Source organism: Cavia porcellus, unplaced genomic scaffold (assembly GCF_034190915.1).
Source record: "Cavia porcellus strain 051 isolate PalLab524CR breed Dunkin Hartley unplaced genomic scaffold, mCavPor4.1 scaffold_10, whole genome shotgun sequence".
Classification (NCBI taxonomy): Eukaryota; Metazoa; Chordata; class Mammalia; order Rodentia; family Caviidae; genus Cavia; species Cavia porcellus.
In genome coordinates this window covers 47537733-47564269 of record NW_026947493.1, presented here as the reverse complement: position 1 = coordinate 47564269, position 26537 = coordinate 47537733, and the positions used below count along the sequence as shown (strand labels likewise).

Below are 26537 nucleotides of genomic sequence, written 5' to 3'. Positions count from 1 at the left end.
AGCAGGCAAACAAAAATTACCTCTGACACCATTCCATTTTTATTCCATCAAGAACAAGATCCCAGCATTACCGGACCTACAGTGCTCCACACACCACACCCCGCCTTCACCCTGTTCCTTCCTCTTGTTCATTGCTGTCCACATTTCTTTTTTTCCTTCCCTCCTACTTCCCAAAACTGTTCCCTCGGAACTTGCTGTTCTTTTGATACAGACTACTTCCTGCATCCTCTTCTGTATTACAAGTACTTCACTTTTTCATCATTTAAGTCTCCACTGGGTGATAGTCCCCAGAAGCCTTCTCCAACAAAAATATCAGCTGCTATCTCCTTTTCTTGTTATGTGAATTTATTTTTTTAACTATTCATCAATAGCTAATATACAAATACATATAGAAACAGAAAATCTATATTTCTATTTTAATGTTAACTAAAAATTTCAAAAGTCAAATAACTGCACAAATCATTATAGGAAGGTGATCTTTTACCTCCCTTTCATCTTCCTTTCCATTTCCTACAGAAACTACTTTCTAGGTTTTCAGACAAACATTCTAATGGCATTATTGGTTGATAATTCCATTTGGGATGTTATATGCTAACTTGTCATTATGGAAAATCAAGATGTATCTCTGTTTCATCTTATTCCACCCAGTACACGTGCATTCCAACACTGCCTGCCCTTCCAGGATGTGTGCCCCCTGACCTTTGGTTTAATCAACTTTCGGTATTTGCACTACTCTACCTATGGAGAGGCTTTTATGAGAGTGTGTAGTCTTTTATTCCTTTTTTTCAAAAAATACATGTATATAAAGTACACACATATGTAGAAATATGTATAGTGAAATGATTCACCTGCTTCTTCCTCATTTCCTTTCCCTTGATTATCCTAGTAAACACCATTCTGCTCTCTGTTTCCATGTATTCAACTTTTACAAAAAGATTCTACCTATTAATAAGGTCAGGCTGTGTATTTTTCTTTCTGAATGAGGCTTATCTCATTTAATATGATTCCTTCCTCTTCCATCAATGTCAGTGGTGGTGGACCTGCGCCACACATGCCACAGCCAGCTGTTTGTCATCATTGCAAGTTTTGAAAGGTTTGCCATCTCTGATCTATGTTATCACAAATGGCAGGATCTCTATATTTAAGGCTTAAATATATTCTAATAATTTTATCTTATAAATCTCCTTTTATGGACAGGATACCAAAAGATGGGCAGCAAAAGCGAAGTGAAACTAATAGCTTCTGCACAGCAAGGGGGCAATTAACAAAATGAAAGGCAGCTTGTGTATGACTTGCATCTGTGTCTCTCCCAAAGCCTCATGTGCTCGTGGGGGGGCTTTCTGGAGCTGGCTGGATTTAAGGTATGTGATATAGGGGTTAAGTGTGTATGGTGCTAAATAAATCCACTATAGGAATTAGCATAATTCTGGGTGTGGATAATGGAAACCTTACCCTGGATCTGGATGGCACCAATCAATAGGCTTATAGCCTGGATAGAATATAAAGAAAGAGAAAGAGAGAAGGCTGCTACTGCTTGCTGCCTGCTGCCTCTTACAAGCCATGCCATGAACTGTTTTACCTCTGAGATACCCCTATGCAGTGTCACTCTAATTTGAGAGAGATGATTATGAACTAAAACCTTTACAAAGGTTTTAGTGAACTAAAAGAAACCCTTCCTCCTGTATTTGTGAATGTTGGGTATTTTGTCCCAGCAATGAGAAAAATAATTAAGACAGTTTGAATATGAGGCCTTACATTCAGGTCTTTGATCCACTTTGAAAGTTGTTTATACATGGTATAAGCATCCAGTTTCATTCTTTTGCATGTGAATATCCAATTTTGCCATCACCATTTACTGAAAAGGCTATTACTTCTTCAATGTGTCTTCTTAGTGCTCTTGTAAAAAATTAGTTGATCATGAATGTGTGGTTTGCATGACTTATTCTGTTCCATCAGCCTGTGTGTTTGTTTCTATACTAAAGCAGTACTGATTTGATTATTACTTCTTTATAATATTATCTGAAATCAGGCAGTGTGTAGACTCCACCATTGTTTTCCTTTCTTGAGATTGTTTTGCCTATCTACCATCTTTTGTCACTCTGCATAATTTTTATAATTGTTTTTTCTATGGAATTTTGATAGGGATCACATTGAATTTGTAGATAGCTTGGGTAATGTAGACATTGTAACCATATTAACTTTTTCAATTCACAAACATCTTTTTATTTACTTGTATCTTTTTCAATTGCTTTAATAGCCATTTTATAGTTTTCAGAGATAAATATTTCACTTATTTAAATTTCTTCCTAAGTAGGTCATTCTTTTTGATGCTACTACAAATAGGATTTTCTTGATTTCTTTTCTAAGATGAACCATTATTGGTACAAAAAATGCAGTTGATTTTTCTTTGTTAATTTTATATCCTACTTTACTGAATTCATTCAGTAGTTGTAGTTATTTTGTCAACTCATTAGTATTTTCTGCATATAGAATCTTATTTGCAAGCAGGAATAATGTTACTTCTGCCTTTCTAATTTGGATGGCTTTTGTCTCATTCCTGTCTGACTATTCTTGTTGGTATTTCCAGCACTATGTTGGATAGAAAGGAGGAAAGGTTAACTGTAGGTCTTCCAAAAATTACCTTTGTTGTGCAGAGGCAATTTCTTTCTATCCCTGTTTTGTTGAGTTTTAAAGAATGTTAAACTGTGTCATATGCGCTCCCTGTGTTTATTGAGATGATTGTGTAGTTTTTAATCTTTCATTCTGCTAATGTGGTGTATCACAATGACAGATTTGGAATGTTAGACCAACCTTACATCACAGGGTAAATCCATTTGGTCATGGTCTGTGATCTTTCTGCTGTGTTGTTGAATTTAGTTTACTTATTCCTTCTAATAAATCATTTTCATGATCTTTCCTGCTTAACTCTCTTTCCCATATATTCAGAAGTGTCAGTTATTCTATTCGTTCACTCATCTTAGTGAAAACTTTCCTAGAGTAAATTAATTTCCAACTTGGACTGTTATACTTGGTGTATAGCCATCATTTTAGATTTTTTCTTTACTATCAGCACCAAGGATTATATTCATCTTTTCCCCATTTTGATGATCTGTCTTATAAAGGTTTACTCCCTACTTTTGAAGAAACATATCTATTAGCTTCGTGGGAACAGATGGTTGGAAAATGAAATGTTTGAAAATTCACATGTCTGAAAAATCCTTATTTTTAACTTTTATACTCATTTTTATACATTTGATAGGCTTTAAAACTTTAGGTTAAGAATTATTTTCTTTAAGGAATTTAAGGTCATTGCTCTTTAACCTTTCAGAAATCCATCTTTCAGTTAAGAAATCTGAAGTCATTGCTCTTGTTTTTGCATAATCAGTTTTTTTCTCTTTCAAAAATTGTAGAATCTATCCTGTATTGCCAGTGTTCTGAAATTTCTCAACAGTAGCCATTGCAGTGGGTCTACTTTTATGTAGTTTTGGGGGATACTCAGTGAGTCCTTTCAACCTAAAAATCTATGTCCTAGAAAACATTTAGAATCATTTGTCTAAATTTTTCCCTTTGTTTTCCGTGCTTTCTTTCTAAAGCTCCAGTTACTTGAATGTTGGGCCACCAACACTTTTTATAAGAAAAAGTATACAGATATTAGAATAACAGAGTGCTTAAGAAAGAATATGATATCTAAATTGCTAAAATACAGTGTTATGATGTCTATAGCTCATTTCTTAACTACACTTCTCTCCTATTTTTTAAAATTTAATCTCTTCTTGTTCTGTTTTTTTGGGAGACTGTCTCAATTTTATTTTTCAAATCTCACTGAATCTCTCATTTCTGTATCTTACATTTTATTTTCAGGTACTTTTTTTTTGTTTGTTTTGGATGTTCGATTACCATGTTGTTGCCTCATATTTAGGAGCAGGAATCTTTAAAACTGATTGATAGATAACGATTTGTAACTAAGGTTTCTACTTTGTATGAACAGGTTGAGTCCTTCTTGTTGGAGACATATAGGTATATCTTGGATCTTTCCTTCCGGACTGTCAGAATTCTTCATGAAGATGATTTTAAACTCTGCCTTAGATCTAGCTGACTGTGTTCTAGGAAGCCTCATGGGTAAATGATTATGGTAGAGGGAATGAAAGCAGCTGTCCCAGTATTTGGTATGTGAATGGTTTTTAACCTGCCTGTTGCCAGTTGGTGCCCCTTAACACAGTCCAAGGCCTTTCCTTCAGCCTACAGTGTGCTAAGAGGCATCTAACTGCTTCTTATGCTGACTGGTACTCAGCCTCTTTCGTAAACCACACTCTGACTTTCACTGATGGAAGTACCTGCTAGCACTATTTCTAGAGATGTAGTAGGGGCTGGGTGATGGTGGCAATCCACCAGCTTACTTCTCTGTTTTTCTTACTCCCAGCTCTAGATCCAGCTTTCTTGGATCTGAAAAGTCAGTTCTAATGGTCTACCTGTTTTTGTGTTTTTACTTTTAAATTTTGTAACTATTTTTTTCTTTATTGCTTGCCTTCTTTGTCTTTAACTAGGTATGCTTTTTTAAAAAAAAATCTCTTTGCAGTTGCTTTAGTTTCTAGAGAAAGCAAAAGAAATACTTCTATTCAGACAGCCACCTTTTTCCTCTTTTGTGTGCACATGATCAAATAATTTCCTTAGTGGCAGGAATTCTGTCTGCCTTGTTTACTACTCCATCTGTTTCCCCAGTACCTAGACTATACTAGATGTATGATAAATATTTATGGAGTGACTGATTACTGGATAATGGACCAACTGTTGTAGTAGCTGAGATTCTAAAATCTAAGTTTTAAATTTTATCTAATAGCTTCAAAATTTAAAAATGACAGCTTCACAGAAATTTCTGAAAGGCAGGAAATATAAAATTTCCTTAAAGATACTTTCATTCTATTGCACAATCTTTTTAAAATTTGTCAGCTAAGTTTTTATAAGAAAAATATAAAGATATTAGGATAACAGAGCTAGAGAGCTTAAGAAAGAATATATCGGGGCTGGGGATTTAGCTCAGCGGCATAAGCGCCTGCCTTGCAAGTGGGCAGTTAGGAGTTCAATCCCCAGTACCGATAAAGAGGAAAAAGACCAAAAAAAAAAAAAAAAAAAGATATATATATATTGCTAAAATACAGTGTATGATGTCTTTTTTTAAAAAATTGAACCTTAGCTTTTTATTACATCTTACTCTAACATATACCATAATGTACAATGATTTCAGGGCTCTTTTATTTCCTAATTTTCATGGAGCTTAATTATTCCTTATTTTTAGTATGACAAACTCTTAGCACAATTTTAAGGATTCAGTTTTGTTCCTTAAAGTATTTAAATTATGTGTTTAATAAATTATGAGTACCTCAGCCAGTTCAGCTTTAGAGTTTCCAGTGGAGGAAAATAGAACAATGTGGGAAAATAAAGGAAAAAATGAAAACAAGCGCTGTTTTTCTTTCAAACACTAGGATTGTGTTCCAATTCATAGCTTTGTATGCATGTGTTAATTAATTAAAATAGCATTTATGGAACACCTAAAGTGTATATCAAGCTATGATAAACCCCAAGATCCACCATGCGCTGGGCATTCATTTGCCAATTATTTAGTTAAAATATTTTGAAATTCAGTGTTTTCTTGCTAGTTTACCATCTGTATAAGCCTTACCATACAAGTAAACGTTTTCATTCCCATGCCACTTTGGTGAATGAATCTAACTTTGCATCCATTGAGAAGATAAGTAATTGATAATAAAGAGAACAAAGAAAAAAATGAGATAGAAAGTACAAGTTGTGTTGTGCTGCTTCAGAAAGATGTTAATATGTGATACCTCATTGAAATTATGTTTATTCTTTTTCATGTATTGGTAACTTGTAGGCCAGTATTAGATATGAGTCAGAGAAATTCTAAATAATGTTGATGTGTAGTTCTTCTCTTTAATAGTCTTGACTAATTATTCATGATTGACTTACTTGTAGGGAGCTAGACTCTTCATATTTGTTTTTGCTTTTGGATTTATTAGTGTAATTCCTCCTAAACAAGATGGGGCTACCAGAAATGGTAGTCAATCAAAAAGGTGTAAAATTTGCACATTTACCAATACTATCATTTCTGTTAGGATTTCTAAGTCAAACACATTCATTCTTGAAAATGCCTAGGGTCTTTTGACCAGTTTTCTGATTCTTGTCATGAATAACTTCTTTTTCGCCCTGTTTTGTCACTGTCCTATCCCTCCTTTGCCTCTTCCTCAGCCCTCTCCATCCACTGGCTGTTGGGGGAGATTCGTCCTCACAGGAAGGACAGGAAGGAAAGTGAACAGCCATCCCAGGAGACCCGAGCTAATGGGGCCTTTGCAGATCTTTCAGCAGGGCTTGTCAATGAGAAGCAGGCAAGAGAGGGCTCCTCCACCAGTACTCTGACCTCTTGGTAAACTATTTGTTTCCCCTTGTATTGATTTAAAAAAAAAAAGAATAAAAGAAAAAACAAGCCACTAACCCATAACTCCCTATCCACTCCCTATCAGGGCATTGTTTTTAAGCAGCTTAGACATTTTTATTGTAGGAACTCAGAAAAATCCAGATCTCTGAGTTTATGCTCCTCCACAATTCAGATAAATCAGATCATTGATGTTGTTAAAACAGAATCTCTGAGACAGGAGATGTTTCTAGACTTAGATTTTTCTTTAAGAACTTGACCAAAGTATAGAGCATCACTATACTACCTTGAATATAAAACTGCCTAAAATAAGCATTCCTATTAATTATGAGTATCCAAATACTGAAAAGTGTATAATCTTATTTACGTTTAGTACTGGTTTTTTTTAAGTATTTGAACAGATTGAAGGTCTTGTTTTTCTAAGTACATAATTTCAAATCTACTTGGTTTCTTTGTGCCGCAGCATACTAAAATACCAGGGCCTCCAGGCAACTTGATCGCCTGCATGTATGAATCTAGCAAAACTTTACAGTAGAGAGAAACCTCCAGGTTGTACACCTATTGACGTTGCTTAATAAAAACATCTCGGATAATGGTGCTTTTGGTTGTGTTTCCAATAGCAATGTGATTGCAGTGTGCTGTATTAAATTACAAGGCCTTTGAATTGTGACCTTCTGTCTAAAACAACTTTAGAGGTTACCTTTTTTCCCCGATTTGGGAAACTAGAATGGGGAAAAGTTAATGCTGCCTGAAGGAAGAAAAAAATTTTATAAGTTATTAGGCTTTGGGATTTTTGCCCCCTTCTTAGAAATTTCTTTGTAACAGTAATAGAGTTTCTTGATTCTGAAGATCAAGTTATCTATATAATAATTGGTTGTAAACTCAAAAACTTAGAATGTCCTTTAGTATAAAGAAAAGATTAGGAATGTTGTTACTTATTACTTTAGGAAGATAATTCACCTTGTTTGATAAATTATGAGAAAAATGTATCTTAATTTGATAATTTCAAGTTTAAAAGTTTTTATCTTACTTCCTATTGACCACTTAATGCAATTATATTTTTGCACCTATAAACTATCTTACAATATATATATGAATAAGCAGATATTATATAGTGAATATGTCTTCCTATTTGATGTATTTTAGTTTGATATGTACATTATTAGATAACTATACAAATATCTATTTATATAATATGATAAATATATAATTAGATAATTTTATATATCTGTATATTTTGATAAATGTCAGTATACAGCCTTTCAATATATCATATATCTTTCTGGACTATTAACTTTATTGAACTTCACTTTGCTCCAAAATGATGATAAGAGCAGAAGTCATTAATGTACCATTGCTCCATCTACTGTTTTAAGGTGACCTTGATGGCTAAAAACTGAGGCACATTCAAGAACAAACGGTCAGGGGAAAAAATGCATATTTTTAAAAAACAACATTCATAGAAATGTGCAATGCCCAGCACAGTACATGCACATAGTAAGCACTTAATAAATGCTAATTCCTTTATAGCTATTCATTGTTTATGAAGAATTTAAAAACTGAACTCAGCTGTCATGATTTCTGGAAAACACACGTCTTATAGGAGGTGCTGACAGGGTTGGTTTTGCTCATAGTTTAAAGAGAGAAACACGTTAAAGAGGAGACAAACCTAGGTTTTCTAGGTGGCTTTATGTGAACTAAAAATCAATTTTACAGTGTGAGATGGTAAGGAGTTTATTGCTGAGATTAAACACATACTTCCAAGACCAATTATTTACATATTTTATATACAGAAGAAAAACTATTTTGCAAAATCAGTTGATTTAAAAATAGAAAACTTTTTGTGTAATATTTTTCTTAAAGCACCTATATCATGTCATACCCTTTTCTGGAGTCTGCTGCTGCCTTTGCCATCATTATTAGTTTCAAGAATTGCTGTTCTAAATTTCTATTAAGAATAATAATTTTTTAAAAAAACATCCTTTAGGCAGTCATTACTACGTAGGTTAACAAGTTTTCCAACCTACATAAATAAATGACTTTTGATTTGTACGTAATAACAAATGTGCTTATATTAGGAAGTCGGGAAATAGGCTTCATTTTCATATTGTGTTGGTATAAAGACTGTAATATTTATGAAAATAATTTTCCATGGTAGAATTAATAGTAATTGCCTCCTTAAATTTACTGTTAAAACTATTCATGTTGGAGTTTGAATGGAAAGCATTTAGCAAAATAGCGGTAGACATTTAGGTTGGCGGATTTTGTATCATTCTTAAAATAAATAGAGGATGTTTTACTTGGTTGCATTTCAACAGAAGGGTACCAGGAGCAGGACCTTCATTGTAGGTCTTGTGATGGTAGGGAAAGCATAGGTCATGGAAGTGGCCACTCCAAATGCCAGCAAGCATATCCCAGGCATCTGGGCACACTTCCAAAGGTTCCACAAAGAATGCTGTGCCATCGACCACAAGAAAATGAGATAATCAAGAAGCCAAAGGACAGTATTCTGGAATACTCTACTTTGAACAGTTTTCAGTGTAAAATAATACATATATCCCGATATTGATTTTACTAGTGTGAGAGAAATACTGAGTAGAATTTTGCATTTGGAGACAATGCATTGATCTTTGCTACTTCTTTTTTCCATCTTACTCTACCATTCTTTTTGAGAATTAATCATTGTATAGGAATTATCTGTGCAGTAAATAACTGTTGGACCAAGTCATAGGATGCATGCTTACTCCGGAAAATATTTTAAAATAAACATGAATAAAGGAAAATACATCTTTTACTGAAATCCACAGTCATCCAAGAAGTTTATTGTTGCTCCTGGAATAGAAAAAGGGACATTGTGTTTTGTGCCTTGTTTTTTCAGTATTTAGTCATTATGTTTAATTTGATTAATCAATTGTTTACATGTAGTTTTAGAAAAGTTCCAAGTTACCACTTGAATTGCTCTAATGAGTCCCTTATATCTGCCCTTGTCTTTTTTATTTAATTAAGGACATTTGTTTATTTTTGTGATCATGCCCTTATTTAAACTTCTCTGCTAATCCAAAAGCACTGAAAACTTCTATCAAAGTTATAGGCTTCTTGTATATATCTGGGCACATATCCAAACAACAGCTGACTCTGCCAGATAAACATGCTTAGAGATACAGTATATGAAAGATCTTTGAATCTCATTGAGAGTATTTGAACATTTCATTACAGTTGAATATTTCAAGTTCCTTTTGCAGATAAAATTATATGTGTATTTTTGTTTTATTGGGGAAAACATTTTGGGAAAAATTTTAAACTCTTATTCATGCTTTTATGTGTTGTCATTTTTGCAGCAAATATTGGAAAGTAATATTTTTTGCTATTGCCTATCCTTAGTAATAGTAAATGTTTACCAAATTTTTCTAAAACCTTTTGTAATCCATATAACTTCATTTAGGAGATATTTTGATCCTTAAGAGTATATAATTAACTTATATAATTATATTGGTGAAAATTTTAAAATAGAAAGTTAACAGTACATTACAGACTGAATCTTAATAACTTCTTAAATTTTGATTACTTAATCATAGAATAATAGAATAACTTTCTTTTTGTCTGAGTTGTTCATCATAGCAATTATTATTTGTTTGTATTTAGAAATAATTACTAAACAAAATTTATAGATAAATATATGACTTTTTAATCCATCTAGTTTTTCTAGGAAAAGTAAACTATATAAAAAGTGGTAAATATGCACATGGATATACTTTAGTCAGTTACTAAGCTTTGTCAAATACTTAAGAAGCATGAACTGCACCATGCCAATTAGTGGTCACATTAAATTCATCATGCTTTTCATAATTTTCTTCATAATCACACACATCATTTCTTCAATGGCATTTTGTTTGCTTATATAAATAAAAATTTAATTTCAATATAAAAGCACATGTAAAATAAATTTTGCAGTGACACTGACAAGTAATTTGTATGTAAACATGACATACCTCACCCAATATTTTTGCTGTCTTGACTTCACATAGTTTGTATATTCTGAATTTGGCAATATAATCTTTCATGAATTATAAAAATAGTATTTAATCTGGTATGTCTAAAATAATTTTAACACTATGAGATGCATGAGTAAGACAGCCATATGTAGTTTCAAATAAGTTATATTTCTTTACCAACAGCGAATTTTATATTTTATGGCACTTAGTAATAAATATGATTATAAAAGCAATTATTGTGTGTTTGATATCATAGATGGAATTAAGGTAACATTCTTTTTATCTGACAACACTAGAAACTTCCTTTACAGACTATATTTGGTTTTTTGCACATATACTTTAGTATATTGAACGACGATACGTCTGGCCTGAGTGTGCTGTAGGCGGAAACATAATTCTATTTCTGCTGCATATATGAACAGATCCAATAACAATCAACTGTTCAGTGACCTGGCTTCCCAAATATGGTAGATGCCTAGCCCATGATTCCTTGCTGGTACTATACAAAATGAAATCCTAGGTGAGCCTGCAGCTTAAGATGTCCCTTAGGTTTGACAAGGAGTTCTTTTCTGAGGACTTTAGACTGGCATCTTTTTCAGTGGGGGGGAGAAGGGGTAAAGCCTGCCTTGCATTCTGGTCATTCGAAGTGTTTGGTTTGTATAGAAATGGCTATTTAATTTACAAATTAGCAATTATAAGACTTGGTTTTATTAGTTGATAATCTAGAAGTGTATTATATCATCAATTAGCCAATTATTGTGATTTTTAAAGTCTAAGAAAGATTGTTTTTTAATAAAAAGAGCAAATGCATAGAATAGTATTATTGATAATAACAAAAGAGTTTTAAGAAAAGTCCAGTGGAGACAACGGTTGTTGTTGTTGAGTACGAAGTTAGTTCTAATGAGTGAATAGTGTCAAACATTTGTATTTATTAGACTGGTAAATTAAAGTAAATTATTAGTTCACATAAGTGATGCCTTCTTTAAGTATTTTAAGTCAATATAATGGTTGTAATTGATCTTATAAGTGAAGTCATTTATCTGCATAAAATATAAGATCTTAAGGAATCTCACATCTCTAGGCAAGTATCATAGATCACATGTAGACACAGGTACTGAGTTTAGTTAGACTGTTTAAAAAGAGTAGGTATAAGAAAAAGTTTTAGGTGAAATGAATCTTTCCCAAAATTCATTTGAGAATATTAACACTGAAATGTTATCGGATTCATATCCTAAGAATCGTTAAACGAGGACTTGCCATTCTAGAAACTGTTGCAGAATCATCAGACAGGCTGTCATTGTTAAATGATAACAGCTTACAAGCTCGCTTTTTCTTTCTCTAGTTAATAGGAAGAGCTATTCTACTTTTGTCTTCCCCAGACTTGTTAGTGTGTAGGTATAATGAAAAAAAATCCTGAAAAGTATCGATTCCCCACGTTTCAGGGGCTGAAAAAAGTTTTGGAAAAGTGTAAAAAGATAACGTGTAACTAACTACTCCCCAAAGATCTTAATTGGGAGCTACTGCAGCAGGAGGACGTGTGTGTGCTGACAGTGTCACAGAAGTTATTCTCACACAGCTGTTTGTCCAGATAGCATGGGGCGCGTTCATTTACATAATAATTTTTTTTAAAGCAGCAAGGTTGAGTCAGACAGAGCAGTGCTCCTTTCAATTGTTGCATTTAAACCAATAACGTTAGGACAAGAGAATAGCTGTGGTTTGCGTTGCAAAAACAAAACAAAAAAAAAAGCCCCGAGGCTTCATGGGCAGACCTACAAGGCTGCGCAAACAAATCAAGGGATGAGATTCTGCTGTTTCTTTGTGTAGGGTTCTCAGATGCTATCTGCGGCTGCCGTTCGGTGGGGAAAGCGCGCAGGGCGCAGGGCTGTTCCAAAACAGAACAGTGGGAGCTGATGGCTCCGAGTTTGGGGCGAGCTAGGAACTGTCCAGTGCCACTTCCGACTGTAAGCCTTCCCCTCGCCGTCCACTGTGGCGGGGTTCTTCCTGGGGAAAGCGCTTTGGCTCAGTCGCTCGGCAGCCCGAGCCTGCAGCAGCGCCCGGGCGCCGTCCCCCGGAGCCGGACCGTCCCCTGCACGCGCGCTCGGCGGCCAGCAGCGCTGCAGCTCCGCTGAGCGCCGCGCAGCCCTCGCGGTCCCTGCCCAGCAGCAAAACTATGTCAGGAATGGAGGCTTGCTAAACCAGAAAACTCGAAGGAGCACGTTAAACGGTGGATGCAGCAGATGTGAGCGCTGTAAGTACAAGATGACTGTTTGAAAAATTGTAGTGACTGACAACAGCTGTCCTGTGGGCAAAGCCCGAGCTAACAGGCGGGCTTTTATTATTGTTTTGATTTGTTTTAAAAGAAAAACATTACGGCGTGAGGAAAACTATGACACTTTGTAGCTGGTGCTTTATTAGCCACAGGTTTCCATCACAAAAGTATAATTTTTAATGCCCGAATTATCTGAATGATTAGAAACATTAAGAGATAATTACAAACTGTTAATGATTCCTTATGTTATGATTTATATAAATAAGTATAATACAAGGCCATATTCTTGAAGGTGATTACTTCATCTCTTTTCTATACAAGTCTCACATATTGTGTGTTAAAGTATTATATATACAGCTATAGAGACACCCAGAGGCTTTTCCTATGCACTTTGCTTGATATGATTAAAAAGGAAAGATTTATTGAAAAGACAACAAATAACAATAAATTGATAACCACTTTTTAAGAAAAGTCATCTGTTCTTTTCAGTAAACAGATGTTATATTTGCCAGTCTTATCTTGAGAAGGTGATACACTAAGCATTGTGCTAATTTGTCACTTATTGACATTTTAAATGAATTAAATGGACCTTGAAATTAAAATCTAGATTCTTCAGCTTTTGAATTACCACTCAAAATGTTCGCCATTCAAAATAAGTATATGCACTGCTAATGATTCATGAGCTTATATTTCTTGAGAGGAGTTTTTACACATTTAAGCATAGCATTTGCAAGAATTCAGTAAATTCAGAGATGTCACTGAAGTTAGACAAACTTTTTATATTTCGTTTCTTAAAATGGCAGAGGGTACAAAAATTTGGTAGAAAAGCACACAGCGCAGTTTTATAGGTTTGGGATGGTCTGTAAAGTGTCTTTTAGAGAGGTTTTGTTTTGTGCTTGTGTGGCTGTTTAACCTCACTGGCGTTTGAGGACACACATACAATGAGGAGTCAGGCTTTTAAATGATCAAAATTTGATATTTGACTTTCTCATTGCCTGAGTTCTCCTAAGGCCCAAAGTTCTTAGTAAGTGAGCAAGTGGCCATAGATTTCCAGTCTTTGAAAACACTCTATGGTGACAGACATAGAAACCTAATTGAGCCACTCACTGTTCAGATTTAGAGTGCCAAATGTAAGTCAACTGCTGTGGGGGCTTCACAGACATGATAAATGATTTTCTCAAAAAACAATGTCCATTTGAGTGTGAATACTTATACGACTACACTGGAAGGAGACATACTTTAAATGAGACTACTTTTGTTTAATCGGATACCAGAAGTATTTCCACATTTCAAGCCCATGATAATTTTGAAAATAATGTTTAAATCATAGGTATAATCAATACTGTTAAAAAACTCATATTTTGTTTCATAAGAATGCTATTTTGTCATTCGCTTTAAATGAGATGCTACAAATGAATATTCCAGTAAAATAAGCAGCAATAGAATTAAAATTTTTACCTCAGCGATTCTACTGAAGAAGGAAGAATACTGCTAACATTTAAAAATCCACCACGCCCTAGAAGTTCATTTCAATTTTAAAGTTGTTTTTATTTTAAACATTTAGGTTTTAATTATAATGCTGATACCACAGTTGGAAATACTGATTGAGGAGAAATTCTGGCAAGATTTTTTTTTCTGTTTAAAAAATAGATACATAACTAAGGCACATTTATTTCCTACAAAATGTATTCTGATTAGAAAATTGCCATTGTCTTTCAAATTTGGAAGTACTCAGGTTGATTATGTGGTTGGACAAAACTGGCTCCCCTGCCAATTGTATTTACTTAGGTAGGCTCAGTACTTTCACTTTGAAAATTTCTTTTCATTTAAAAAAGTTTTAAATTATAGTCATTTTATAAAAATTGCTTCTAGCAAGCAAAAAGCCTATGGAAAACCCATAATTTAGACAAGTACCTACATTTTATTTTCTCTGTGCTGCTGAGATTTAGAATCCCTTTCCATTTACAGTTTACTTTTCACAGAACATTATTAACTTTTTGGCTTCATACATGATCTTCTGTCAGATGCTTTTGATTTGTAATTTAGCAAAGTATAATAAACAGTGCAAAAGTCATGATTTTGCTCTGCATCCTGAGCTCTGTGGTAGGGAAAATGTGATAAAATGTGTACCTTAAGTCTTGTTTGATGATCTCTCAAAGCAAGTTTGCCTTCTGGAAATAATTTCTGGGGTTGAAGAGCACGGTATTAACAGATTTAATGTGGCTATTCAATGGATTGGCGAAGTACTATGTGAGGTTTAACAAAATGAGAGAGACAAATTGAACATCAACAAAAGTTACATCTGTGAAGAATTATAAATTTAATTAGAAAAAAGGCAAACTTAAAAGACCTCATTAACTAATCAGAAGTCAAAGTTACTAGTTTAGGATTCCTGAATTTAAATTCTAAGGAGTTCTGCTATCTTTTTTTCTTTGTATTTTCACAACTCTGCCAATATGCTACTATGTTATTCTGTACAAAGAGTGTTTAAAAGAGCGTTTAAGGTGCAGTGACTTCATTATAATATAAGATGACCATTTATATAATGGGAAATAGTTTTGCATTCAGGGAAGTATTTAAATTAAAAAGACCAGATTAGGAGACCAGAAACATATTAAGTTTATGGAGGTAAAGCAGAAAATGTGAGTTCACTGAATGTCTGGAAGCCATGAAATTTTTCTCTCTCTTTCGAATGAAAATATTCCTGATCAATTATTTTTGAAATAGATTATGGTTTTAGACCTTGAAAATACACAGATTTCCACAGAAATGATCAAACATGAGAGAAAATTAACACCGATCAGAAGTAGGTGTTCTTTTTAAATAATTCATTGTAAGAGTATGTTTCCTTATGCACTATAATCTTGTGCTACACATAAAAAACTAAAAGCATGTGAAGTGTAGCATTTTGTAAACTGTAACTAATTTTGCTCACATCTGTGTCTAATTGTTGTCTGCAGTCGCATTCTTGAGAGTAGATTTATTTTTCCTGGACCACGATGTGGATTCAGCTGACCAGCCTAAGTGAGGATTAGTTGTTTTAAAGTTATTTTGATTAAAGAGTCATTTTTAAATACAGTAACACACAACACATGGTTTAAATAATCCTTGAGACACAAAAGAATATATCTGAAGTATACTTAATGAAATGAAGATCATGGAATGGGCTTTCAAAAATTGTAATGTATGAAAATACGGTAGAGAATGGGTTGTGCAAGCAAAAATGAAATATGTTGTGAAAATGCATGTATTCAATGAGGAAATATACTAGACTAATTCTTGAAGTTCATTTTTTAAAAATCGGTAACAATAGACTTTTAAATCTGGATATGACAGGTTAAGCCTCCAATATAACAAAACTTTCAAACTACATAGTGGATCTAAGATTATGCTTTCTAGCTAGTGTTAAAATGGAAATGGCTTTTAACATTTAACAGAAAGTATACTTTACGCACTCTCATAATTAAGCCGAGAGTTCTTAAAACTTAAGTTAGTTCTCACCTATAATTTATTCCAGGTGTATAAAAGGGTGGGGGCATTTATCCTTGAGGTACATTGCTCCAGTTTTTAAAAGAAACTTGTGTGAGAACATTTTATCCTGTGTGAGAATATTAATGTTAACAAAAATTGCAGAAACTTGTTTTTGTAGCGTAGCACTTATACAGGTATGAATGTTTAATTTCTACTTATACATCTTTTAAAAATTGTTTTTATCATCCTGCACATATTAGATACACATATCAAGACATTTAGACCTTAATGATGCTTTATTCTTGCTAGAAAGGGAATGTTTCTTAATTTTATAAATCATAATTTAAAAAGAACAGGACTCAACAGAAGATGCTGGTTGGATAACTTTAATGTCATTTGAGATGCTTCATTCTCATCTTTGTTCTGTAGCCCTAATTGATGTCAGTTCAGGTTGAGTGAAAATGCACATCAAAGATTTGGATTTCTGAGTCATTTTAAACATTTTGCAGAATGCTCCTTGCTGCCTGCCTGCTGAAGTGTTAGCCTGAGCTTGCAAGCCAACAAGCTTCCTCACCTGAGCTTAATCACCTGCTGGTGGTTAGCACTGCCCCTGGAAAGGGCAGTGACCACTAAAGGCTGCACCTTAGTGAAGTCTCCAAAGCTAGATGCTTTTGAAAACAAAGAGACTAACATTCTGGCAAAATAGGATGTTGAACTGATTATACAACTCTGCATTCTTTTTTTTCAATCTAAAAAATGGGAAATCCACCCAAGTAAATAAACACATAAACTTTTTGTGTTTCACCCACGGGCATTCATTGAATTTTAATTTGGCATAGATAAATAAGCATTTTGCTCAGAGAGGTGATTTGGGGAATGAAAATTTGTCTTTGCCATCTATTCTTAGTCCAGCATTGCCTGAAAGTTGCCCAGGAGCTGTTTTAGTGATTGTTAAATGACAAAGTAAACGTGGGAGAAAATCATGATAAGGATAAGAAAGCCTCGGGAGTCAAAGGGGTGGGCGGGAGCTCTATTTCAGCTGGTGATAACAGAAGATGAAAGATCTTCTGAGGATGGGGAGGGGGGTTATTGCCTGAACTGCTGCTGTTAAACACACTCATTTTGTTAATAGCTATTTTTTCCAAGCACCTTTTCCAAGCTGCCTGGGCAAGGCTGCTTTGCATGTTGATTGGGGGAGGGGTAATCCCGTTTGCAGCTGTCATAGGCCAGTGATGAATCACTATCCCGTCATTTGGCTGCCTTCCCCCCTGACAAGGGGAGGAGGAGGATAGACCTGCAGGAGGAAACAACAGTTGAGACCTCAACTTAAAGACAATATGCCTTTCACTGCTGCACTATCCTCCTTTTTCTCTTTTGGTTAAAAGAGAGTATTGTCGGTCTCAGCCATGTGCTCTGTATAATTAAGAGCTGACACTGAAACACAGTAACAACAGCTTTTAATTTTTTACCCCTGACCACAGGTGCAAACACCTCAAACCAGTTCAGATGTTGCTGTTTCCTCAAGTTGCAGGTAAGGATATTATTGATATTCAACATTTTTGTAGATTACCTTTCTGTGACCCAGATCTATTTTTGTCTAGCATGTCTTAATTATTGCTATTAATAGCAACTGCCTGGTTGGAAATTACTTAACATTTTTTTGTGTGTACATGTATATATATGTATGTGTGTGTGTGTGCTTTTAAAAATGTTTAGGTATTTAGGAAATAAATAGGAGCCTCAGCTTGATAATGGTTGTGGATTAAACTTTCTGGTGTTAACACTGACTGTGGAGTGAGAACTAGGAGAGGAAAAAATGGGTTTGAAAACATTTCTAGTTTGAATTTAGAAGACTCATTAAGTAATATGAAGTTATTTTAAAAACTGATATCCATTGTCAATTTAAGTAGAGCCTCCTAATTAAAATGACTATACATTTGATTGACCTAGTGAAGGTGAATAGCAAATATTAGCTTCTTTCTATGTAACTCACCTCTTACTATTATTTTAGAAACAAAAGTTTAAAGTTAAGCTAATGGGCCTTAGATTTAAAAACTTGACTGTGAGAATGCAAATGTTATCTAAATGTGTTTTGAGTGGCTTTCAATAATTCTCTCTCAATTAGTAAAAGATATTTAAATACAAGTGTCTAGTCTGAAATTATAAACATGAATAGTGTCTTTTTTACGTTTTACAGCGTAAGTAACTCCTGGGTCTAAGGACTTTCAGCAGAGATTGAACTGCTTTTGTCTGGTAAAAATGCAGAATGATAGCATTAAAGCAGAATTGTCCTTCCTTCCCTACATGACAGCTGAGGTATTTGGAGTGCTAATGCTCACAGGGACTCACTGTATGTTGGTCTTATCCCTTTTCAATTGGGCACGCTGTATGTAATCCACAAAGCAAACAAGTGAGCCGACATCATAATGTTTTAATGCTGCATTTGTTTCAAGGGAAACAGAGGAACAATTAAGTAGTTTGCCAGAGTAAACACATGCATCAGGACTATCTCATTCCCTGTCACTAGACTATAGGTTTCAAGTGTTTTATTTGGTTTGGAAACCCATTAAATTACAATTGGGTGGTAAATTATAAGGGAGTACATAGTGCTAACTTATTAGATGAAACAGATTCCATAGAAAAGTAATTTATTTCTATTGTGTTTGTTTATACATTTGCCTTTTCTTTTAGAAAAAACAACAACTTTGGGGATATTTTAATATTAAAAGTAAACCATGACTACATTTTTTTCTCTGAAAATTTAAATAGATGTCATTGTCTCACATTAGATCTTCTGTCTTGATAAACTGTAGAAAAGAAAAAAGAGATTTAAAAACTCGGTGTATATGCTGAGTTGCATGGGTAGCGCAAGTGACATCTTTTAATAGTACATGTAATGCAAAGATGACTGAAATCAAGGTGCAAGATAAACTATTTTAAATCTAAGAAAATAGATACAATGGGATTTTTGTGTGAATGTGTTTCAAAGAACGTGTCAAGTCGTTATCGCATTAAATAGTGGTATCATGAATTTGGTACATCTGTCAAACGGAAGGCTTCTTGTCTTTAGGTCTATGGAAATGCAGGATCTAACCAGCCCGCATAGCCGTCTGAGTGGTAGTAGTGAATCCCCCAGTGGCCCCAAACTCGATAACTCTCATATAAATAGTAATTCCATGACTCCCAATGGCACCGAAGGTGAGTGTCTACCTTCTTCACTATTTGCTTTGCACCTTGTTCCCACACTTTGTTATTAGGCAGTTATGATTTCAATTGTTAAATCCATCAGACTATCATTTCCCCTTTAGGTAATTTGACTTATGAATTAGTATTCATTAGTGGGAGCCGCATGTTACTTGGTTATTATAACATTCATAAGTGATTTAATTTTATATAGATTCATATGTATATATATGTTATGTATACATACATCTGTTCACATATTTGCACATAACAATTTTAGAATGTGAGCATATTTTATCTCCTTGTTAATCAAGTGCACAGCACAGTGTCAATTTGCATTATTTTGCTGTGTAAGCAATGAAATTTTGGAATTGTTTCCTTTCTTTATACTTTCCATTTTGTTACTAAATACAACCAAATTTGTTTAAATGTAAACATTGGATCAAATTATTTTTAATAATCAGTAAAATAATTTGTGTGTCTAGCATTCTTGTGACTTTGGCTATTAAAATATAAATATGTGAAAAAGAAAAATTTAGTTTGCAATAGGCAGTCTTACAAGGTATTCATAAAATTTACTTTCTAAAAGCTGAAGTATACTTTAAGCATATTGTAATTACAATTATGTCTATAATTCATACATATGAACATGTAAATTTTATGTAAATGTTATACTTTAATTGGTACATATCTGTGTCTAAACATATAGAGTTCTATGTACTCTGTCTCTTATGTGCAGTCATTTAGGTGCTTTACATATTTTTATAACTTCAACAGATGAAAGGATATGTTACTTGTTGCACTGTATTTATTTCTACCTTAAACTACTTGAAAAATTACTTAATAGGTATTTTTGCTTGTTTTTTACTAAGCTTTATGATCTGAATGGACTCAAAAAATAAGTTCTATTAGAAGTTCAATGAATTACCTATTTAGAATTCTATCTGCAGAAAAACTCTTTGTTCAGTTCCCACTCACCTTAGTGAGCTTTCATCACAATTTTTAAAAAATAAATAACAAATAATTGCTATAAAATTATTGTCCATTTGGTGTAATATTTCAATGTTTAGCAGTGAAACCTTTTGAAACTTGGTATTGCTATAAAATTTGTGATAATAGATAAAATATCAAATCAGCTATTCCTGATATAAGATATTTATATCCATAGTGATTATTTTTTATGTATAACTTTCATATTTTTCTTTAAAAGTAAATATATTTGGGTCTAGTGTTAATAAAAATGGTTGTCATCAAAAGTAGAAGCTTTGCTGACCTGGCAAAAAACATTAATCTCAGAATAAAGTGCCTTTTCTTTTGAAACTTCTTCCCATGTCAGTACTCAGTCAAAGAGAAATTTAAATTATAGGAAATTGATAGAAGCATATAACTAGCTTTTATTGAAAAAATAAGAGCAAGAAGTCCCCTTTCCTCTCCTCTTGGGATTTGGCCTCAGGTAAAAGTGTGTATTGCGCAGAGTACAGGCTGGGCATGGGGACAGTGGCACAGCCAGGGCAGGTCCCTGCATGGCGGCCCCTCCAGTGTGAGCTGCCAGAGAAGTCCCAGAGGGGCATGGCAGCAACCCTTTGTCAGTCACTCCCATTGCTGCCAAGCCACATAGGAGCTTCAAAATAAGGAAGACGAAGCATGGTAAACTAATTTACTTAATAGAATATGTGAATGTATAGTAGGACGACTGAACATAAAATACCAATACTTAACCTTTTAAATAAGAAAAATGAAACAGAAGTAGGATGTTTTCATCCTTTCAACATTTTGCTGGCAAGTCATCTGCTACAAAATGACCACCCAGTGTTAAAGCAGACTCTCTGGGGACTGCCCTCTTAGGTGGCTTTGTTCAAAGGAGGTGTGATTTGTTTTTTAAGCACATGCAGAGTAATAATATGTTTCTGAATATTTACATTTCATAGGTTAGTTGCATGTTCATATTCAGTAATGTATAAAATTTTTGCATAACTAAAATAAGTTTAATAAACTATTTGGGATATTGGTGTGATCTTTTGACCCATTCATCAAGGGGAATTATTTCTTATCCTAAAAACAAACTTACTCTTTATGTTTTGAAAATGAATTCTTAAGACCTAATTTGAGATACATAGTTTATTCATCTCATCCTGTTTTTAGGCATTCTTCATTGGTGTAATTTTGAAAGGTCATGGTATGTTAGTGAAGTTAGAAAGTACTGGTATAAACTAGCTAAAGCACAAAAGGAATTTCTATCTACCTGAATATTTGGTTTTATTTTGAACATACCGTTTGAAAATCTGGAGCCAAAATTTGCTTTATGGTTCAGATCCAAACAATATCAGAAAGTTCTAGGTCACTATTAAGTTTATGAATCAGTATATAATGCTACTTATCTGTTCTATCATGTATTTATTTCATTCCTCTCAATTAACAGTAAAGGAGTAAAGTTTAAAATTGATGGTTTCCATCACTAGAGGAGTTAAGTTTAAGATTAGTGACTTCATTAACATCTGACAAGCTTTCCTGGTACATAATCATTATAGATTTTCCTATTCTTTCTTTGAGATTTTAATTTGAAACCATCAGTGTTTACCAATGAATTAGAAGACTGTAAAAAAGAAATTCATTAAAATTTAAAACTCTTTAAAATGTCAATCAGCTCTCCTAACTCTATAACAAATATTTCCAGATGTACACACACACACACACACACACACACACACACACACTGTCTCACTCTCTATGATTTGTGTTTAAATGATTTCTCTGCAGCCTAATTTAAAAGTTTCAGCTCAATTGAAATTAGTTAGGTCAACAAATCTTCCATTTATTTTACACACGTGTTAACTTTGCATGCATTTATATAGACTGTCTTCTCTCACTCAAAACCATTCCTTATTTCCTGCCACCACCTGCCCTTAAAGAGGCTAAGAAAACAAGAAAATCTGCTGTATCAAAAACCATAACTTCATCTAAAGAACAAACAATAAGGGAATGGAATGACGAGGTGGAGAATATTAAGTTTCTTCTTAAGTCTGCTGCCAAATTATCCTAAGACCCAGTATTTGTAGGTTCTGTACTTACAGGCTAGTACCTATTTTCATGGTTCATATAAGGGATAAAAACGAAAAGACACTGAGCAACAGCCTCAAATACTGTGTTTTTAAATGTTTCCTAGATGAAATGTTCTGCGATTGTAAATGCCGTTTAAATGTTTCATGTTTCAAAACTTTTAGCTGTTTATTTTTATATTTCAACATCTCTTTGAATCATTATTCTTACAGTTAACTGTTGATGTTACCCAATTGTAAATCTTAGAATTACAAGCTACACAGAGGTAACATTAGTAAAATAGGAGCATAAACAAATGCTTCATTTATATTGAGAAAACTATTGTTGGAAACAATAAATTTCTAAATGAGCTAATGAATATTTTAGTTACTATTAAACAATTAAAATGTAACCCAGAAGACACTGATGGATGGTTGCAAAAACACTCATGGTTGTCTTTCTTTTAATTGTTCTCCTGTCTTTGGGCAGTTGGTTTCCTAAGGCAGGATAGAATAGAAATTTCTTACCAGAGAGATTGTTTTAAAAAATATAATTTTTAAGAAATAGACATTTGGATGGGAATGCTGCTAATTAGATGACTATTAAAGCTTTGAGTGTGAAGAATCAAGCCTCTGTTCAGTGAAGGCTTTGTGTTGATATTTATGTTATGGGTGAGAAGTGGTTGGGAACCATTCTTTCAGAAGGTCTCAGAGCTATAGCAGTAAAAGGATTTTTATTTACGTACCAATTAGGGCTTGTTTGCAAAGCAGGGATTCTTTCCATCTTTGTTTTTTCTGGTTGTCTTTAGTCCATGGTAGCCTGAGATTGGTCAATTTCAATATATTGCTAGTTTCAGTGTTTATTTTTGGTTGTCTTGGGTTAGCGAGAGAGGAAGGGCAAAGAAAGAGATGTCAGCGAAACTAAGAACTCGAAGTGTGAGTTTTCTCTGTTGTAAATTTAAATTCAGACTCAAATGCAGAAAGCAGCATAAACTGGTCTTAAAACAGATAAATTTATCTTTAAGTGAGGTAGAAGTCAGATGTAGTTGGAATTTTCACTGCAAACGTAGAGTTTCAGGAATTCTGATGGTAATTCAAATAGTAATTTTGAATTGATGTGTCAGATTTCCAAGATGATAACAGTTTGCAATCTTGAATTAGGTGACTAAATTTTCTGCATTTAAAATTTGTTTAATTGTTTTGCATATTTTAGCATAATAAGTTAATTCAAGTTTGCCTATTTATATTATTAGAATCTATTTAAAGTTGTTTTGTTATTTCTGCAAAGTTTTGAAAACCAGTAGGTAATCAGAATTTAGATTTTTTTTTCTCACTATAATTTTTTTTTTGGTGAAATATGGTTGTATCCAATGAGGGTATCTTTAAGAGATCTTAGTATAAGATATATCTGAACTGGAGTGAATGTCTATAAAATTATGGTTTCAGGCTGCATTTTAAGGCTATATTTTTATATCTGTGGTCATATATTCTGATGTCAATAGAAACATGGTAATCTAATTTTATTATTGTTTACATTCTGCATATAATTTAGTTTCTGGCAAATTACGTGACTTAATGAGTAAAGTAATGACATTTTTAGCCTATAGCCACAAAATTGGCCCTTTGTAAATTGTTCTTGAGCAAAAGCCATCAAAGAATAAATAAAATAATTTGTCAGAATTTAATATTTGCTATATTGTGTCTATGGGAATAATTTTCACAAGCCTCCTACAAATGATAAAAGTAGCTAATGTTTTTTTTAAATAGCTGATTAGTCATTATGCTGACTACACTCTGTTTTGTTTCATTAAGCTTCAAAAGATTTCTCAAGGTTGCCAGCAGAATGGCTGACAATATAGGTTTGAATCCAAGTTCCGTGATTTTGTAGCTGTGGAAACTTGGTGAAATGAGCTTTTCTGTGTCTTGGTTTCCTCATCTATAAAACTGAGTTAATAACAGAATTTATATTAGACTTGAATCCTAAGTGGAACTAAGAATTCTGTATCTATTAACTATCTGTAAATATGATTATTCTATATAAATAATTATTTCTATGATATGATTTGTGTTTCACAAACTAAGCCTTAGAAAGTTAAATGACAAACTTAAAGGTATATCACTAGTAATGAGTACCTACCGCTGGTATCTGAACTAGTAGTATTCAAATAAAATCTTGAGTCCAGAGTGTGAACTTTTAAATCACATTGTTATTCCATGAAAGCAATATAATTCTTATCAGCAAGCATTTCCCAATGCCTTCCCCCTAAACATCCCTGCTTTCATTGCCACATTGGTCCCTTCAGAATGAAGAATGTGTTCCCTAACAAATGGCACAGCAATACTACAAACACAGGTCAGAAGCTTAGAGGGCAAATGGACTCTGTTAAAAGGGCAGTTCTCCAGAGTAGTTATGCTCTGGTCATTTAAGTTGGTTGGTGTGAGTGTGTGTGCGTGTGTGCGTGCGTGCGTGTGTGTGATTTCTTGTGTTCATACATGCAGTGGATATTGCATTAATAGGTTAACTTTGGGGGATTGTCTCTCACTAGTTTTCAAAGCTTTTGACTTAATTGTAATTCCATCAACCGTCTGCTTGTGTTAAGCTTTTCTGAGATCAAACAGAGATGGGAAGTCATCTCTGCTTTTCATTATAATAGTCATTATTATATGCACATTTGGATTGCAGCAGTATTACTGTGAAATTCAAAAAGCACTACAGTTTTGCTACTGCTCAGAGTAGATATTTTCTACCTCAGGAAATGTTTTTAAGTTGATGGTAAATTTGGTCACATTTATTTTGACTTTGAGAACCAGACTGCATCAACCAAACATTACACTGTTGGCATTTGTTCGGGGCTCTATAGGAATTGAGTTACCATAGCTGAGCGCTGAGAACATGCCCAGGATGTTCTGGGAACAGCAAGGAGCTCTGTGAGGCTGGAGCAGAAAGAAGAGCAGAGAGGACGAAAGGGTAGAGAATAAATGGGTGGTGTGTGAGGGTTGTTGGAGTGACAAATCGGCTCTAGCCTGTCGTCCGGCTAAATTAATCTTTTCTAGTAGAACTAGGCATTGCAGTGCTTATTGCTGCTACCTAAGCTTGGGGTTTCTAGACACCTGGATTTCTTGATAAACTAATGACTAGATGTAGACAGCTTTCAGTTTCTTCCAATTGCAGATAGGTCAGAAAATTTGAACTCTGTACAAACAACGCTGATTGGGACAAAATTTTAGTATAAGCAAAATTATATCTCCCTAGAATATGCTCTTTTGGGTGAAATCTGTGGCTCACTCCAGAGACACATGTGAATTTGGGTCTAATTCATACTCCTTGATCATTCATTGGGTTAGGTAATTCCTGACTTCTTATGCTGTCCATGAGTGCCTCGGAGTGAGCAATATGGAGAAAATGAAGGCTGGGGAGGGAGAGGTCTCACTTTGTTTACTTGAGTAGCTGGAGTAAAAGCTGCAGATAGTTAATTCTCTTCTCTTTGACTCCAAGCATTCATTGTCATAGAAAAACATTTATATATAGTATATATTTTCTACTTTTCTATTTTTATTTTGAATAGAAAAAAGTTACCTATTTGTTAACTGTCCTCAGTGATTGCATATTGGCTTTCCTAATCTGAGAATTTATGTTAAGTTTTAGGGCACAAAATTTTTATAAATGAAACCTTATTATGATTATGTTCATGGTAATTTGATGGTTTCGTAGATCTTTTGTTTTATTTCATGCTTCCAATGTGTCATTACAACAAAAAACACAAATGAACCCTACTAAACACATTCCAAGGAGATATGCTTACTTTCCATAATACAAAATGAAGGTGCTTTTTGTTCTGGAAAATGAAACAGATTTGATCGTTGCTAAATAGTAAGGGGAATTTCAGTAGGAAAGGATACTTCTTAGGAAAACAAAAATCTGACCTAAATCAGCTAAATTCTTGCTATCTGTTGAGTATCTCATTAATCTCTTTATGTACTTTATATTATCCTCAAGACAATCTTTAAGATGATTTTATCCAGCTACTTTTAAAGAGGTTAAGTGACTAGTCATGTTTACATAGCACATTAGCTGTTCTGAAGAAGACATTCAAAGGCATATCAGACTGATTTTAAACCTATATTCTTTCTGCTCTAACACT

The 26537-nt window shown here is 33.8% G+C and overlaps 1 protein-coding gene across 14 annotated transcripts in view; it reads left to right on the top strand.

Annotated features, from left to right (window-relative positions):
- Positions 1-26537, top strand: part of Eya1 (EYA transcriptional coactivator and phosphatase 1) — a 328770-nt gene that overhangs the window by 159567 nt on the left and 142666 nt on the right. For 9 of the 14 annotated variants that reach the window (XM_063257446.1, XM_063257454.1, XM_063257445.1 and 6 more), the window contains 2 exons: positions 17659-17708; positions 19248-19375. In XM_063257446.1, the coding sequence (XP_063113516.1) occupies positions 17659-17708; positions 19248-19375 (178 nt within the window). Of the gene's footprint in view, positions 1-12084; positions 12686-17658; positions 17709-19247; positions 19376-26537 lie in introns of those variants that run through there. The other 5 variants (XM_063257449.1, XM_063257448.1, XM_063257450.1 and 2 more) reach the window with 3 other exon arrangements.